Below are 14,936 nucleotides of genomic sequence, written 5' to 3'. Positions count from 1 at the left end.
TACCAATGATAAACTATGAATAATAGAATACATATATTATTCAACCTACAAGATGCAAATGAAATGGATTGGAGGCACTTCCCACAAAAGCAACCTACAATTGGGAATTACTGAATCTGACTAGGGCAACAATATTATGGAGGCTCTTTATCTTTCCAATGTTGTTACTTATCTTGGATTCTTTGTGTTTTTACAAGATAGCATAGAAGACTCTTATATAGATAGCTTACTCAGCATCACTTTGCCCTGTTGTTAGGAACAAGTAATTAAATTAAAACCAATGTTTAGAGAATCGGACCAGGTAAAGGCAGAGGTTCATGGGTCAGAGGTCCGATCGAGGTCGAATCGGAGGTCAAACCATGCTGATGTAATAAATAATATATATATATATATATATATATATATATATAAAATAAATAAAATTAAAAAAATACTGAATATGAATGACAGTTAATCCAAAATAGAAATAAATACTCCAATTTTTTTAAGACTATATGTCTCACAATGAAAATAAATACACCAACAATCCAATAAAGTTCAAGACTCGATCGTAATTATAACCATCATCATCACAAAGGAATTTCAAGAAATATCAAATAAAAAATTATGATGCAAGCATGATAAAATAAAATTGATTTCAATTTTCAGCTCTTTTAGTATCACATTATCACTATTACTATTCTAAATTTAGTTCCAATTTTCAGTCAATATCACCTGAATTCAAAATATGAAATCAATTTATTCAAGTTTAAATTTTTATTTCAAGATTTGAAGAGGGCTTAGGTTAACCTGCAAGACTGAACAACTAGTTGTGTATCTTGGCCCAAGATCAAATTCCAAGCCTGAAGCAAAAAATCAAACTATAACAAAACTATCAATAATTAATTAATTTCAAGTTCAAGAGTTAAAAAAAATAAATGGCTAAATGTTGCATAAATCAGGTTCAAACTTAAAGAAAAAGAAATCAGATTCTGGCAGTGGAAGGAGGAGGAGAATGAAAGAGGGAAGAAGACTAGGAGAGGGCGGTGAATAGAGCACCGGTACTGCTGCCAAAGAGAAGAAGAAGAAGAAGAAGAAGAAAGACCGAAAGAGGAGGAGAGAGACTACCTGGTGTCAGTGATGAGGTGCTAGTGATGGTGGCTGGAGCTACTGGACTTAGGTTAGGTTTGAAGAGGAAGAATAGAATCAGAGTGTCATCAAAGAGGGTTTATTTTTGGCTGGGATTGGGATTTTTCAGTTGGACCTTAGGGGATGTTTGACCCAATTTTAAGTTTTTTTTTCTAATCTTTTTGTACTAAAAATGAGAATGTTAAAATGCTGGTCGGTTATGCAAAACCGGGACCGGTTTGCCAGTTCTCTGGTTGAACCAGTTGGGTAAACATTTTTTCATGGTTTTTTGAACATACCAATTTTAGGGGTATGCCCAAACCAGCTAGGGGGCTGGGTCATGGTTCAACCAATTCAACCGGATGGTCCAGTCCAGTTTTCACAACATTGAATTCATTGCTCTCTAACTAAATAAAACTTATACCCCATTAGATTGAGACAAGTGTATCAATGACCAAGGATCTCAACACTTGTAGGGTATTTGGTATGGCTTCTATTTATTTGATAAACGGTGTTAGGTCATCGCCATGTGGGCATTTGTCCCATCATACTATTTTGTATACTTATTTATCTTATGAATGTTTGTCTAGGTTTAAATGCAAGCCAACCATTGAGGGAAGTTTCATTTTAATGTTTCCCCCAACACAAAAGTGTTTATTTACTGTTTCGCTTATTTGGTGCATAATGGCGTCTAAGTGTCAACAAATATCAAAAAAACATTTATCAACCACTCTTTCTAAGTTTTGAAGACAAATCAAGTACAAAGTTTATTTAATAAACAGAAGCTGCCATACCAAACATATACTTGGTCATCCATCTTACACCAAGCCAAATGGCTTTTCCATTAACCTTGTAAGAGCTGGAAATGACATGCAATGTAATCCAATAATAATAGTATATCTATGCATAAAAAAGAAGTAAATAATCAAATAAAATATTATTTTCACAGAAAATAAATAATAATAATAACAGATAAAAGGAAAATCTTGGTTGTGTGTGAAAGTGTTGCACAAATTTAACCAAGAGATGTTGAGGATCAGCATGTGGCATATCAGATAGCCATTGAAATTTTCCAACATGTTGAAGATCAAATGAGGGCCTATGGCCACTCTTCCATCAAATTTTACATAAAAGTCCGGTCTTGTAAATGAATTTGAAAGAAAATTTGTCTCTCATCATCATTCCCATCTTTAACAATATATTTGTATGTAGATAATATTATTAACTTTTGATGATCATGCAATAATATAGCCACGTGTTGAAAGAATATGCTATCTATTGAAGCGGTTTCCTGACCTTATCTAGAGATGCATAAGGCCAAAATGGACCGAGCTTAGAATAGGTTAGTCCCTCCTTAAAAGAAAAAGAAAAAAACTTTACTTCACCCCACCTCACAATTTTTTATTTGTTTTTAGACTTTATTTTCAAAAACCCCCACCAATGATATAGTACGCCCTCTTAGTATTGTGTCCATTCCTCCATCTATCGCTGAAGATAAAAAATTGTGAGGTGGGGAAATCTGAAATTTTACAAAAGAGAAAAATGTATTAATTATTAGCAGAGATTGGGTATCTTGGGCCGGGCTAATTTTGGACTGACCTGAATCAATACAGTGAAAAGGGGCCATTTTTGGTCCTCCATTCGTAATTTGCCACGCCACTTTGAATAACATTTTGAATTCTAAAAGGAAAAAAAAAAACCTATGATGCCAGAAAAACATGATACTAGAAAGGCTTTGACCAATCAAAATCCTCCATAAATTTTATAATTGTTTACCATTTTATGATGTCAGTTAATTGGTTATAAGGGTCTGTTTGATTTACAATCGGATTTGGAATCGAAATTGGAATCGGAATCGGAATCAAAATCCATTAAAATCGGTATCAAAATGGCCCATTCCCATAGTTTGTTTGATTCCCACAGGAATGAGAATGGGAATTAAAATCAGCAAGAATGAAATTTCGATCCCTAGAGAGGGGCAGGAAATGGCCATTCCCTCCTCAAATGAGGGAATGCCATTCCAACAGGAATAGGAGTGGGATTCCAATTCCATCCAATCAAACAGTTGGAACCGGAATAGCCAATTCTAATTCCGATTCCAGACCCTACTCCCATGAATCCAACGGGCCTAAGTTTGTCCAAATATCATGTCTTTCCAAGGTCGAGCCCAGGAGAAAAGCAGGAAACTGCTAACCCTAAGAAAATTTTCATATAATTATAAAATAAAATATGAAGGCACCCATCGATAAAATGGGTGTCGCTGGACAATGCAGACACCCATCGATATAATGCAAACACGCCAGAATTTAGTCACCATAAGTTTCACACTTTCACTGACCGGGCTAATTCTCCAACCTTTGGTCAATGACCTTAAACTTTGACATCTCTAAATCTTCCTTAAGCACTTCCATTGAATCAGAGATCTCAGCTCTGTAAATATAGAACTTAGTCACGACAAGGAAGAAGATGAAGTTCAAGATGTTGAGTACAGCAAGTAATGCATAGTAGTAGTCCAAGTGAGACGCATTGAGATTGTTCAAAATCCATCCTTTGTGTCCATGCTTCTTGGTGATGTGAGACACAGTCGAAAGAAGGAAAGTACTGAGGAAGTTTCCGATTCCCAAACTAGCCTGGGAATAAGAAGTCCCCAAACTCTTCATGCTCTCAGGTGCCTGATCATAGAAGAACTCAACCTTGGCTACATCCAGAAAGGAATCAGCAATCCCCATGAGTACAAATTGGGGGAGTAAATTGAATATGCTGAGAGGAACTCTACCTCCATGCTCTACCAAACCATGATCTTTGGCCACCCTGAGTCTCTTCCTCTCAGTTAGGGAAGCAACTAACATGATTACAACATGGAGAGCAAGACCAACTCCCATTCTTTGGAGAAGAGTTATCCCTCTTGGGTTCTTGGTCCACCTCCTCATCATTTTAACAAACACCTTGTCGTATATCACGACACTCACTAGCATGGAAATAGTTACAAATGCAACAAGGCTGGCAGGTGGGATCTGGAAGCTGCCTATGCTTCTGTCAAGAGTTGTACCTTGCTTGATAAAAAGGGTATGGACCTGAGCAAACATTACCCCTGGCATGAATGTGGCGACCCAGATCGGAATCATCCGGAGCATTTGCTTCGTCTCCTCTACTTGGGTCACTGGACAAACCATCCATGGAGTGTTTGAAGAACCTGTAGTTTGAACAGAGGCCTTATTGAGAAACCTGCATGCATCAATGCATGAATGAATGAATTATCAACAACTAACCATTTTCAAGTCTTGAATCAAATGATCAGAATGAAACAAATTAAACAATGGAATTGCCTTAACATGACTAACCTCAAGGAAGGTGTAGACTCAATTCTGAACTTCCCTTTTGCTTCATATTCCTTCAAGTCAAGCTCATAAAGCTCTCTAGGGTCAGCAGGAACTAGCACCCTCCATTTCCTGAATGCAGCCACTATGACCCTAGCCATCCTTGTCAAGGGACTCCCCATGGGCACCTTGTGCCTGTAGAGGCCTGAGCCAGCTAAAAAGATTATAATTGATATGGAAAGTCCAATTGTTGAAAGCCCATAACCCAGGGTCCAACCCACATTGTCTTGAATGTAGACAAGGACTGTATTAGCAAAGAGTGAGCCCAAGAATATGCTAAACATCCACCAATTGAAGAAGGAAAGCTTATAAGTCTTCTCTTTGAGATCAAAATCATCAAATTGGTCGGCTCCCATGGTCGAGATGTTTGGCTTGGTTCCACCCGTCCCCACTGCCAGAATGTACAGTGCACCAAAGAACACAACTAGTTGTAATGTGGAGGTCGGTTTACAGTTTGTAACTTCTGTTTGTTGACAAGGAGGTGGTTTAAGTGCAGGGACTGAAACCGCTAGTGTTAGGAGACCCATTCCCTGTTAAAGTGTAAAACATTTAAACGTCAGGAATGTTATAGGGTTAGCACCTAGCAATTTTTCAGAATGGGCCGGGCTTGACATGGCATGGGCTTATAATGGATTTAATGGGTGCTCGAATGGCCCATCCCAGATGACTTTTCCATGTTAATATTGGGCATTAAAGGTAATAAGAAATAAGCCATAAAATAAAAAAATAAAAAAAGAAAAAGAAAAGAAAATGGAGAGCAAAGGATAAAACTCCCAGAACCGAATCCTTGAAATCAACACAAAATCAAAGAAAAAATACCCGGTGGTTCATCATCTTACACCCTACTCAAGGCAGGGTTGAGTTTACTTGAATAGGGTTTTCTAAAATTTTCAAAAATCCAAAATCGTTGACTTACAGAAAAAACATTGTTAATTCCTATTTTAGTTTCTTCCTTTGGTGGCCGGATCTGTTCCCAACAATGTCCCAGTTGACTATTGCAGCCGTAAATCGACAACATCTTGCCGAATCTGGATCTCTTGCCCACAGAATCTCTGCCCATGTCTACCCACAACACACTATCCCCGTGATTTAGGAACATCTCCCTCTACATAATACTATGTAGGAGGATGAGATGTTCTTCATGTATGGCTGCGATGTTATATGGGTAGACGTGGGCAGGAGATCCAGACTCCATCTTGCCATGAAGGACAAGTGATTTTCCCAATTTACGGCTGCAATGTCTTGTTGCAACCTTTTTTTGGGAGAACATCTGAACTCCCAACTTTGTACCAGCACCTAAAATTCATACAAGTGGGGCCCATGTGAAGGCCCGATAACATTTGTAAGCGATCGTGCACACCTACCTTCTTGGGAGATGGGATCTGCTCCTCACAAGCATATCCATAGTGCATTGGGAACATCTCCCGTGAATAATAATTAATAAGTACGGGAGATGTTCCCAATGCATGGTAGGATGTGCATGTGAGGCGCCAGGTGTGAGGAGCAGATCCAGTCTCCCATCTTGGCAAGTAGGGGTGTTCATTATAGGGTCGAGACCATCAAATATAAATTGGCAGTTTGATCTGGTTGAGCTTTAAATCAAATTATTAGTTATATATATATATATATATATATATATATATATATATATATATATATATGTTTAAATATATGTATATATGTAACATTTAATATATTATTGTTGTTTCTTTCAATTTTAAACTTGTAATTTGATGCCAAAGGAGCTGTTTATATTTGAGAAAGTATGAATGCAATTTAAATAATAGTAATTTGTGGCACTTGTTAACATTTGAGTTATATTTGTTATTTATATAGGTATGTATAATATTTGGGTTTTCTAATTGGATTAAGCTCAATAGAATGTCCCAAATCATATTAGAAACCAGACCAAATTGTTCCATTATGGTTTGATTTGGTTTGGACCTAAGCTTTGTGTTCAGGGCTTGCCAATATTTGGACATGCATTAGGGATACATACATTTTTTTTTATGTAAGGATACATACATATATACATACATACATACATACATACATAGGTATATACATATATATCCACCTTTATAATAGTATAGATATAATATAAAACATAATATATGACACCTATTATTGGTGTCATATAACAATATCTATACTATTATAAACTAGATACTTCATAGTTCATACTTGCCTTGGTTTTGATGCAAGTCATAAAAGTTAAATCTGATTGTATAACCTCAACATATATTTTTATCCTTTATTTGGGGCCCATGTGAAGGCCCGATAACATTTGTAAGCGATCGTGCACACCTACCTTCTTGGGAGATGGGATCTGCTCCTCACATGCATATCCATAGTGCATTGGGAACATCTCCCGTGAATAATAATTAATAAGTACGGGAGATGTTCCCAATGCATGGTAGGATGTGCATGTGAGGCACCAGGTGTGAGGAGCAGATCCGGTCTCCCATCTTGGCAAGTAGGGGTGTTCATTATATGGTCGAGACCATCAAATATAAATTGGCAGTTTGATCTGGTTGAGCTTTAAATCAAATTATTAGTATATATATGTTTAAATATATGTATATATGTAACATTTAATATATTATTGTTGTTTCTTTCAATTTTTTACTTGTAATTTGATGCCAAAGGAGCTGTTTATATTTGAGAAAGTATGAATGTAATTTAAATAATAGTAATTTGTGGCACTTGTTAACATTTGAATTATATTTGTTATTTATATAGGTATGTATAATATTTGGGTTTTCTAATTGGATTAAGCCCAATAGATTGTCCCAAATCATATTAGAAACCAGACCAAATTGTTCCATTATGGTTAGATTTGGTTTGGACCTAAGTTTTGTGTTCAGGGCTAGCCAATATTTGGACATGCATTAGGGATACATACATTTTTTTTTATGTAAGGATACATACATATATACATACATACATACATACATACATACATACATAGGTATATACATATATATCCACCTTTATAATAGTATAGATATAATATAAAACATAATATATGACACCTATTATTGGTGTCATATAACAATATCTATACTATTATAAACTAGATACTTCATAGTTCATACTTGCCTTGGTTTTGATGCAAGTCATAAAAGTTAAATCTGATTGTATAACCTCAACATATATTTTTATCCTTTATTTGGGGCCCATGTGAAGGCCCGATAACATTTGTAAGCGATCGTGCACACCTACCTTCTTGGGAGATGGGATCTGCTCCTCACATGCATATCCATAGTGCATTGGGAACATCTTCCGTGAATAATAATTAATAAGTACGGGAGATGTTCCCAATGCATGGTAGGATGTGCATGTGAGGCACCAGGTGTGAGGAGCAGATCTGGTCTCCCATCTTGGCAAGTAGGGGTGTTCATTATATGGTCGAGACCATCAAATATAAATTGGCAGTTTGATCTGGTTGAGCTTTAAATCAAATTATTAGTATATATATATATGTTTAAATATATGTATATATGTAACATTTAATATATTATTGTTGTTTCTTTCAATTTTAAACTTGTAATTTGATGCCAAAGGAGCTGTTTATATTTGAGAAAGTATGAATGCAATTTAAATAATAGTAATTTGTGGCACTTGTTAACATTTGAGTTATATTTGTTATTTATATAGGTATGTATAATATTTGGGTTTTCTAATTGGATTAAGCTCAATAGAATGTCCCAAATCATATTAGAAACCAGACCAAATTGTTCCATTATGGTTAGATTTGGTTTGGACCTAAGTTTTGTGTTCAGGGCTAGCCAATATTTGGACATGCATTAGGGATACATACATTTTTTTTTATGTAAGGATACATACATATATACATACATACATACATACATACATACATAGGTATATACATATATATCCACCTTTATAATAGTATAGATATAATATAAAACATAATATATGACACCTATTATTGGTGTCATATAACAATATCTATACTATTATAAACTAGATACTTCATAGTTCATACTTGCCTTGGTTTTGATGCAAGTCATAAAAGTTAAATCTGATTGTATAACCTCAACATATATTTTTATCCTTTATTTGGGGCCCATGTGAAGGCCCGATAACATTTGTAAGCGATCGTGCAGACCTACCTTCTTGGGAGATGGGATCTGCTCCTCACATGCATATCCATAGTGCATTGGGAACATCTTCCGTGAATAATAATTAATAAGTACGGGAGATGTTCCCAATGCATGGTAGGATGTGCATGTGAGGCACCAGGTGTGAGGAGCAGATCCGGTCTCCCATCTTGGCAAGTAGGGGTGTTCATTATATGGTCGAGACCATCAAATATAAATTGGCAGTTTGATCTGGTTGAGCTTTAAATCAAATTATTAGTATATATATGTTTAAATATATGTATATATGTAACATTTAATATATTATTGTTGTTTCTTTCAATTTTTTACTTGTAATTTGATGCCAAAGGAGCTGTTTATATTTGAGAAAGTATGAATGTAATTTAAATAATAGTAATTTGTGGCACTTGTTAACATTTGAATTATATTTGTTATTTATATAGGTATGTATAATATTTGGGTTTTCTAATTGGATTAAGCCCAATAGATTGTCCCAAATCATATTAGAAACCAGACCAAATTGTTCCATTATGGTTAGATTTGGTTTGGACCTAAGTTTTGTGTTCAGGGCTAGCCAAGATTTGGACATACATTAGGGATACATACATACATATATATATATATATATTATGTAAGGATACATACATACATACATACATACATAGGTATATACATATATATCCACCTTTATAATAGTATAGATATAATATAAAACATAATATATGACACCTATTATTAGTGTCATATAACAATATCTATACTATTATAAAGCAAATACTTCATAGTTCATACTTGCCTTGGTTTTGATGCAAGTCATAAAAGTTAAATCTGATTGTATAATCTCAACTTATATTTTTATCCTTTATTTGGGGCCCATGTGAAGGCCCGATAATATTTGTAAGCGATCATGTACACCTACCTTCTTGGGAGATGGGATCTGCTCCTCACATGCATATCCATAGTGCATTGGGAACATCTCCTATGAATAATAATTAATAAGTACGGAAGATGTTCCCAATGCATGGTAGGATGTGCATGTGAGGCACCAGGTGTGAGGAGCAGATCCGGTCTCCCATCTTGGCAAGTAGGGGTGTTCATTATATGGTTGAGACCATCAAATATAAATTGGCAGTTTGATCTGGTTGAGCTTTAAATCAAATTATTAGTATATATATATATATTTAAATATCTGTATCTATGTAACATTTAATATATTATTGTCGTTTCTTTCAATTTTAAACTTGTAATTTGATGCCAAAGGAGCTGTTTATATTTGAGAAAGTATGAATGTAATTTAAATAATAGTAATTTGTGGCACTTGTTAACATTTGAATTATATTTGTTATTTATATAGGTATGTATAATATTTGGGTTTTCTAATTGGATTAAGCTCAATAGAATGTCCCAAATCATATTAGAAACTAGACCAAATTGTTCCATTATGGTTTGATTTGGTTTGGACCTAAGTTTTGTGTTCAGGGCTAGCCAAGGTTTGGACATGCATTAGGGATACATACATTTTTTTTTTTATGTAAGGACACATACATACATACATACATACATAGGTATATACATATATATCCACCTTTATAATAGTATAGATATAATATAAAATATAATATATGACACCTATTATTGGTGTCATATAACAATATCTATACTATTATAAAGCAGATACTTCATAGTTCATACTTGCCTTGGTTTTGATGCAAGTCATAAAAGTTAAATCTGATTGTATAACCTCAACTTATATTTTTATCCTTTATTTGCATATGTTGCATGGCACACACCCTTACACTAGTTTACATATAAAAAATAAAATATAACATGAAATAATGTGTGCCAGGTTGGGCTGAAAATGATCATCCTAACCCTATCTAGCTCACAAATTTCTAGGTCAGGTTTGGTTCCTATACTACATGCCTAGCTGCAATATATTTATATAACATATATGTATATTGTGTATGTATGTGTATGTATATCATACCTTTAGGCATCACAATTTACCCATATATGAAATCTAAGAGTAAATTGTTAAAACCTCCCCTAAAGTTTGGTAATTGCAATCACCTCCCCTAAATTTTATGACATAGTTACAAATAGACCTCCTTTGTTAGAATCATCTATTAAGAGGCGCAAAAATGTCCAAAATACCTATGTAGTTACTACTGATCCTGATTTTTATAGAAAAGACAATACAAACTTTATGAATAACAACCAAAGGAGAGTTTAACTGTGTAGATATTTTGGGGTAGTGATTGGTATGAAGAGAAAATTCAGAAAGTAAACATTTTGGTCAAAAGTAACTGTGTAGACATTTTGGACATTTTCATATCTCTTATTAGATAATTCTTGCAATTATGTTAGGAAGGTGATTGCAATTACCAAACTTTAGGGGAGATTTTAGCAATGGTAAAAAACTTCAGGGGAGGTTTCAGCAATTTACCCTAAATCTAATGTATTTAATGATTTAGGCCTTACTTGGCCTGGCCCAGCCTGTACCCTAGCTTATGATTGTCTTATATAATCATATGTGCTAAGCCTGGCCCAGCCTAGTCAAGGCCCTGGTTATGATTATGTCATATAATTGTAAATGTTAAGACCTGACCCGACTAATGATCACCCCGCACCCTTATGTGAACGTGAAATATGACGGTGATGAAGATGAAGTAACAAACAACAAAGGGCAGATTTCTTAAAGTACCCCAAAGATTTTTAAAGTTGATTTTCTCTACATTTATTGTTCAGAAATTGCCTTAAAAGTATCATCAAGTTCAATTTATGAAAATTGACTAAATCCTCTCCCAGCATTATTAGCATCTGTGAATGGAAAGATGGAAAATACTATTTTACTCATCATCTTTTTTGAATTTCCAAAATGAAACAATTGAACAATCCAAGTATACTTTGCTTACGATTTGCTTGAGTGTTTATTTAATTTTTTATTATGTTCATGGATTCTCAACAACCAGTTGTGTTTGTTCAAGAACTCCTCTTTTGGTGTCAAGACGGAGAACTAGAGATTCAGTTTTGCCGCTCAGACGTTTGATGGTTTCACTGGAACATGGAAAGAAAGGTGTAGTAGCTATTGGAGACAATATACAGGTAGAGGCGTTGTAGAAAATCTGGATCTATTGATTGTTATTTTGAAAATTTGATGAATAATGGAAGCAAAAGTCATGGGTAATACTGGGATTTAAAAAATTCTATATGTCATCATGAGGTGTCGCATGTGAACAGATTGTGATGGAGGGGAAGATTTAATCGAGTCAGGATCACCTGCCAACAAAACACATTGGAATGCTCTCTTATACCGCACATCTCATATATGGTGGGTCCCAGTCTCATGATGAGATGTTATATAAAATTGGTAGAGGGTTGGAATGTGTTTTATTAAACAATTTAATTATAAAGAAAAAGGATAGAGTAAATTAATTTAGTAAAATGTAAGGATAGTTAAAGAGATTTGGGCAAGAAGAAATTACCAGAACATAGATGGCAGATCCGAAGAGGAAGGTCCAGTATCGGCCGAGATATGTGTCGGCCACATATGCACCCAAGATGGGCGTTACCCAAGAGGTTCCAGCCCAGTTGGTGACATTGTTGGCCGATTTCACTGTGCCCTGATGCAGCTTCCTTGTCAAGTAAATCACCAGATTCGATGCTATCCCCAGATAAGCCATACGTTCAAACACTTCATAAACTGCATCCACACACACACACCAACATATTCAACACTGTAATTACTTCTTTTGATAAATGATAAATGCAAACAGGTCGCTGGTGAGAAGTGATTAATTTCTGCTCTAAATGCTGGCCCAGTCGCCGGAGACATGCTTTTGTGGCAGGTTGAACGGTTCAACCGGATCATTCATCACTAAAATGGTCAAACCGTCGACAACTGGGGACGTGTCAGCTGTCCGGCCAGGTGAATGATGGTTGGCCAACATAGAAATTAACCATGGTTTAAACTCCAAATAAACTCACTGCACATCAGCTGAACCGAATGGGCAGTCTACTTCCTAAATCCCAAGTGCCTAACAAGTAACAATACAGAGTAGAGGACAAGTTGGTGGGTCATTGTCATTTGATAAAATCAGGTGTCATGGCCCATGGGTCGTGTGGTCCAATCCTTTGAGTCTGTCGACCGTGTGATCCAATTCCCGTCAAATGAGTTCTGCTAGGTCAAAGAGGTGGACAAGCCGGATCGGCCGGTAAGGTGAGGTGCATGAATTGACACAGAGAGAGAAAGAGAGAGGCTGAAATAAATGGACACTAATCGGTGAACCTAATAAACATTCATCAGTGGAGGTCTGGTCAGTCGGTCAGATAAGGAGATAAAGAGACAAAAACTTCTTCATCTTCTTTGCAGAAACTGTAGAACACGGAGGACTCTTTATTTTGTGTATAGAAATGTGTAATAAAATAACAGATAAAGAGACAGCTTCGTAGAAGAAAGGATGGAGAGAGAGAGAGCGCTTCGAACCGACAAAAGATTTTCAGTTTCAACAATTTTTGTGAGTTCGAAGGTTTCGGTCAATGCAAGTCCGTGCTCACACCTGAACAGCCTCTTACAATCTTACATCAGGTCATCAGGAATATCTCTTCATGAAAAATAAATATAAATTTAGAGATATTCCGATGCAAAAACCGGATTTAATCAGTGCAAAGTCCTTTCAAACAATCATTATAATTTTGCGTTGAAAATATCTCACGCTGGTCGATAGAAAGAGTGCACCTCTCTTGGAAATCTAACGAAACTTCCATCTTCTTCCTCTTCATCGAAAATACTGTAGGCTTGTTAAAATTTGGGTATTCCAGCAAAATAAAAGATAAGAAGAGATAGAGATGATAGGAGAGAGAGGGAGAGATGTACCAATAATAAACGAACAAGCTTTCCAACCACCTGTGTTGGATCTAAGGACAGGTTTTCCTTTGAGATCAACGGTCCCATCCTGGGTATACTCGTCATGCACTTCTTCTCTTGCCGCCATGCTACCAAATCCCCCTGGCTCTGGCTTTCGCCCTTTGGAGAGGTTTCTTTTCTTATTCCTTTGCCCTTCTTTTCTAACCCAACCCCCCACCTCCAACTCCGATATTCATAAACAAGAGCTTTATTTATTTTATCGCATTTGGGATAAAGAAAGAGTAAATGGTTTAAAAATGGGTGGATTCAAGTTAATGGAGGACAATTTGGTCCGATCTATGAAACGGTGATATGTGGACATTGACTCGGCATAAGCGACAGTTCAGCATTGTGGCTCAGTACAATCAAGTAACGGGTCCATAAGCCAGCTCACTACATCGCATTTGGGATAAAATCACGAAAAGGTTGAGATAGAGTAAATGGTTTAAAAAAGGGGGGATTCAAGCTAATGGAGAACGATTTGATCCGACCTACGAAACGGCGATACGTGGACACTGACTCAGCATAAGCGACAGTTCAACATTGTGGCTCAGTACAATCAAGTAACAGGCCCATAAGGCAGCTCGTTACATCGTAGCGCCCAAAAGGAGGAGTTTGCCACAACGCGAGCTCCGGGTTCCCCAAGCTACCTCTAAAGGGATATTCCGAGGCAACTTTAGCTCGTGAGCTAAGAAAACCAACTCACCTGAGCTCCCAAGCAGACAAGTCATCCCGATGACCAATTCTACTAAGGGTACTCCTGAAGTATTCTGAGTTCGCTACAAAGTAGCTCGCAAATGGGCCGCATTCCTTAGAAAGCTTCTATCTGATAGGCCGTACTGATCTGACTGCGCCACGTCCCTTACTGATGGTGTAGGCGGAGGCGTGCCTGTCATTTTGGAGACGTGTCACTCACACGGGCGAGGAGTACGCCACAACGGCCACCTGTGCAGCCCTGGCAGGTAACGGCTATGGCAGGGGCCCAGTGGCGGTTATACCCGATCTGACAAGAGTGCCCCTATAAAAGCCCTTAGGGCAAAAGAGAAACTTCTTCTTGAGACCTCTAATCTCTCGAGTATAGTGATAAAGTGCGACCTACACTCTTAGCTGCTGACTCCTCTTTTCCTTCTTTCTTGCGTTCTAAACTTAAGCATCAGAGTATTCCCACCGGGTAAAATCCCCGTGAATCCTTCCTTTCCATCTTCTCAGGTGCTACCTTTCTTGTCAACAAGGAGCTAATCAACAGCCAGTTAGGAGTGCCCGGATCGTGCCGCAACATTTGGCGTCGTTTGTGGGAAGTGCTTCATAAAAGCATTCCTATAAACCTTCACAGTTCTTTCTTCTCTGAAAACTCAGCACTCATGGCTTCTTCAAGAAATGCCGGATGTAGCATGGAGATGGATAACGCCAGGGAGCAAC

The 14,936-nt window shown here is 36.7% G+C and overlaps 1 protein-coding gene across 2 annotated transcripts; it reads right to left on the bottom strand.

Annotated features, from left to right (window-relative positions):
* Positions 1–3,282: 3,282 nt before the first annotated feature.
* Positions 3,283–13,741, bottom strand: LOC148865065 (protein NRT1/ PTR FAMILY 5.2-like). 2 transcript variants are annotated; one of them, XM_088975173.1, is made up of 4 exons: positions 13,488–13,741; positions 12,097–12,314; positions 4,449–5,014; positions 3,283–4,332 (listed from the first exon to the last, which is right to left on the bottom strand). In XM_088975173.1, the coding sequence occupies exons 1-4, from the start codon at positions 13,603–13,605 to the stop codon at positions 3,450–3,452; spliced, it is 1,785 nt and encodes a 594-aa protein (XP_088831299.1). In that variant the 5' UTR covers positions 13,606–13,741; the 3' UTR covers positions 3,283–3,449. The 2 variants fall into 2 exon arrangements, with proteins under 2 accessions (XP_088831299.1, XP_088831300.1); XM_088975174.1 differs by having other exon boundaries at positions 13,327–13,492.
* Positions 13,742–14,936: the final 1,195 nt, after the last annotated feature.

The sequence above is a fragment of the Nelumbo lutea genome, chromosome 3 (assembly GCF_056320005.1).
Source record: "Nelumbo lutea isolate HS-2025 chromosome 3, American lotus-T2T, whole genome shotgun sequence".
In the NCBI taxonomy this organism is placed as follows: domain Eukaryota; kingdom Viridiplantae; phylum Streptophyta; class Magnoliopsida; order Proteales; family Nelumbonaceae; genus Nelumbo; species Nelumbo lutea.
Note: the sequence above shows the minus strand (reverse complement) of the source record. Positions and strands in the feature narration are given on the sequence as shown.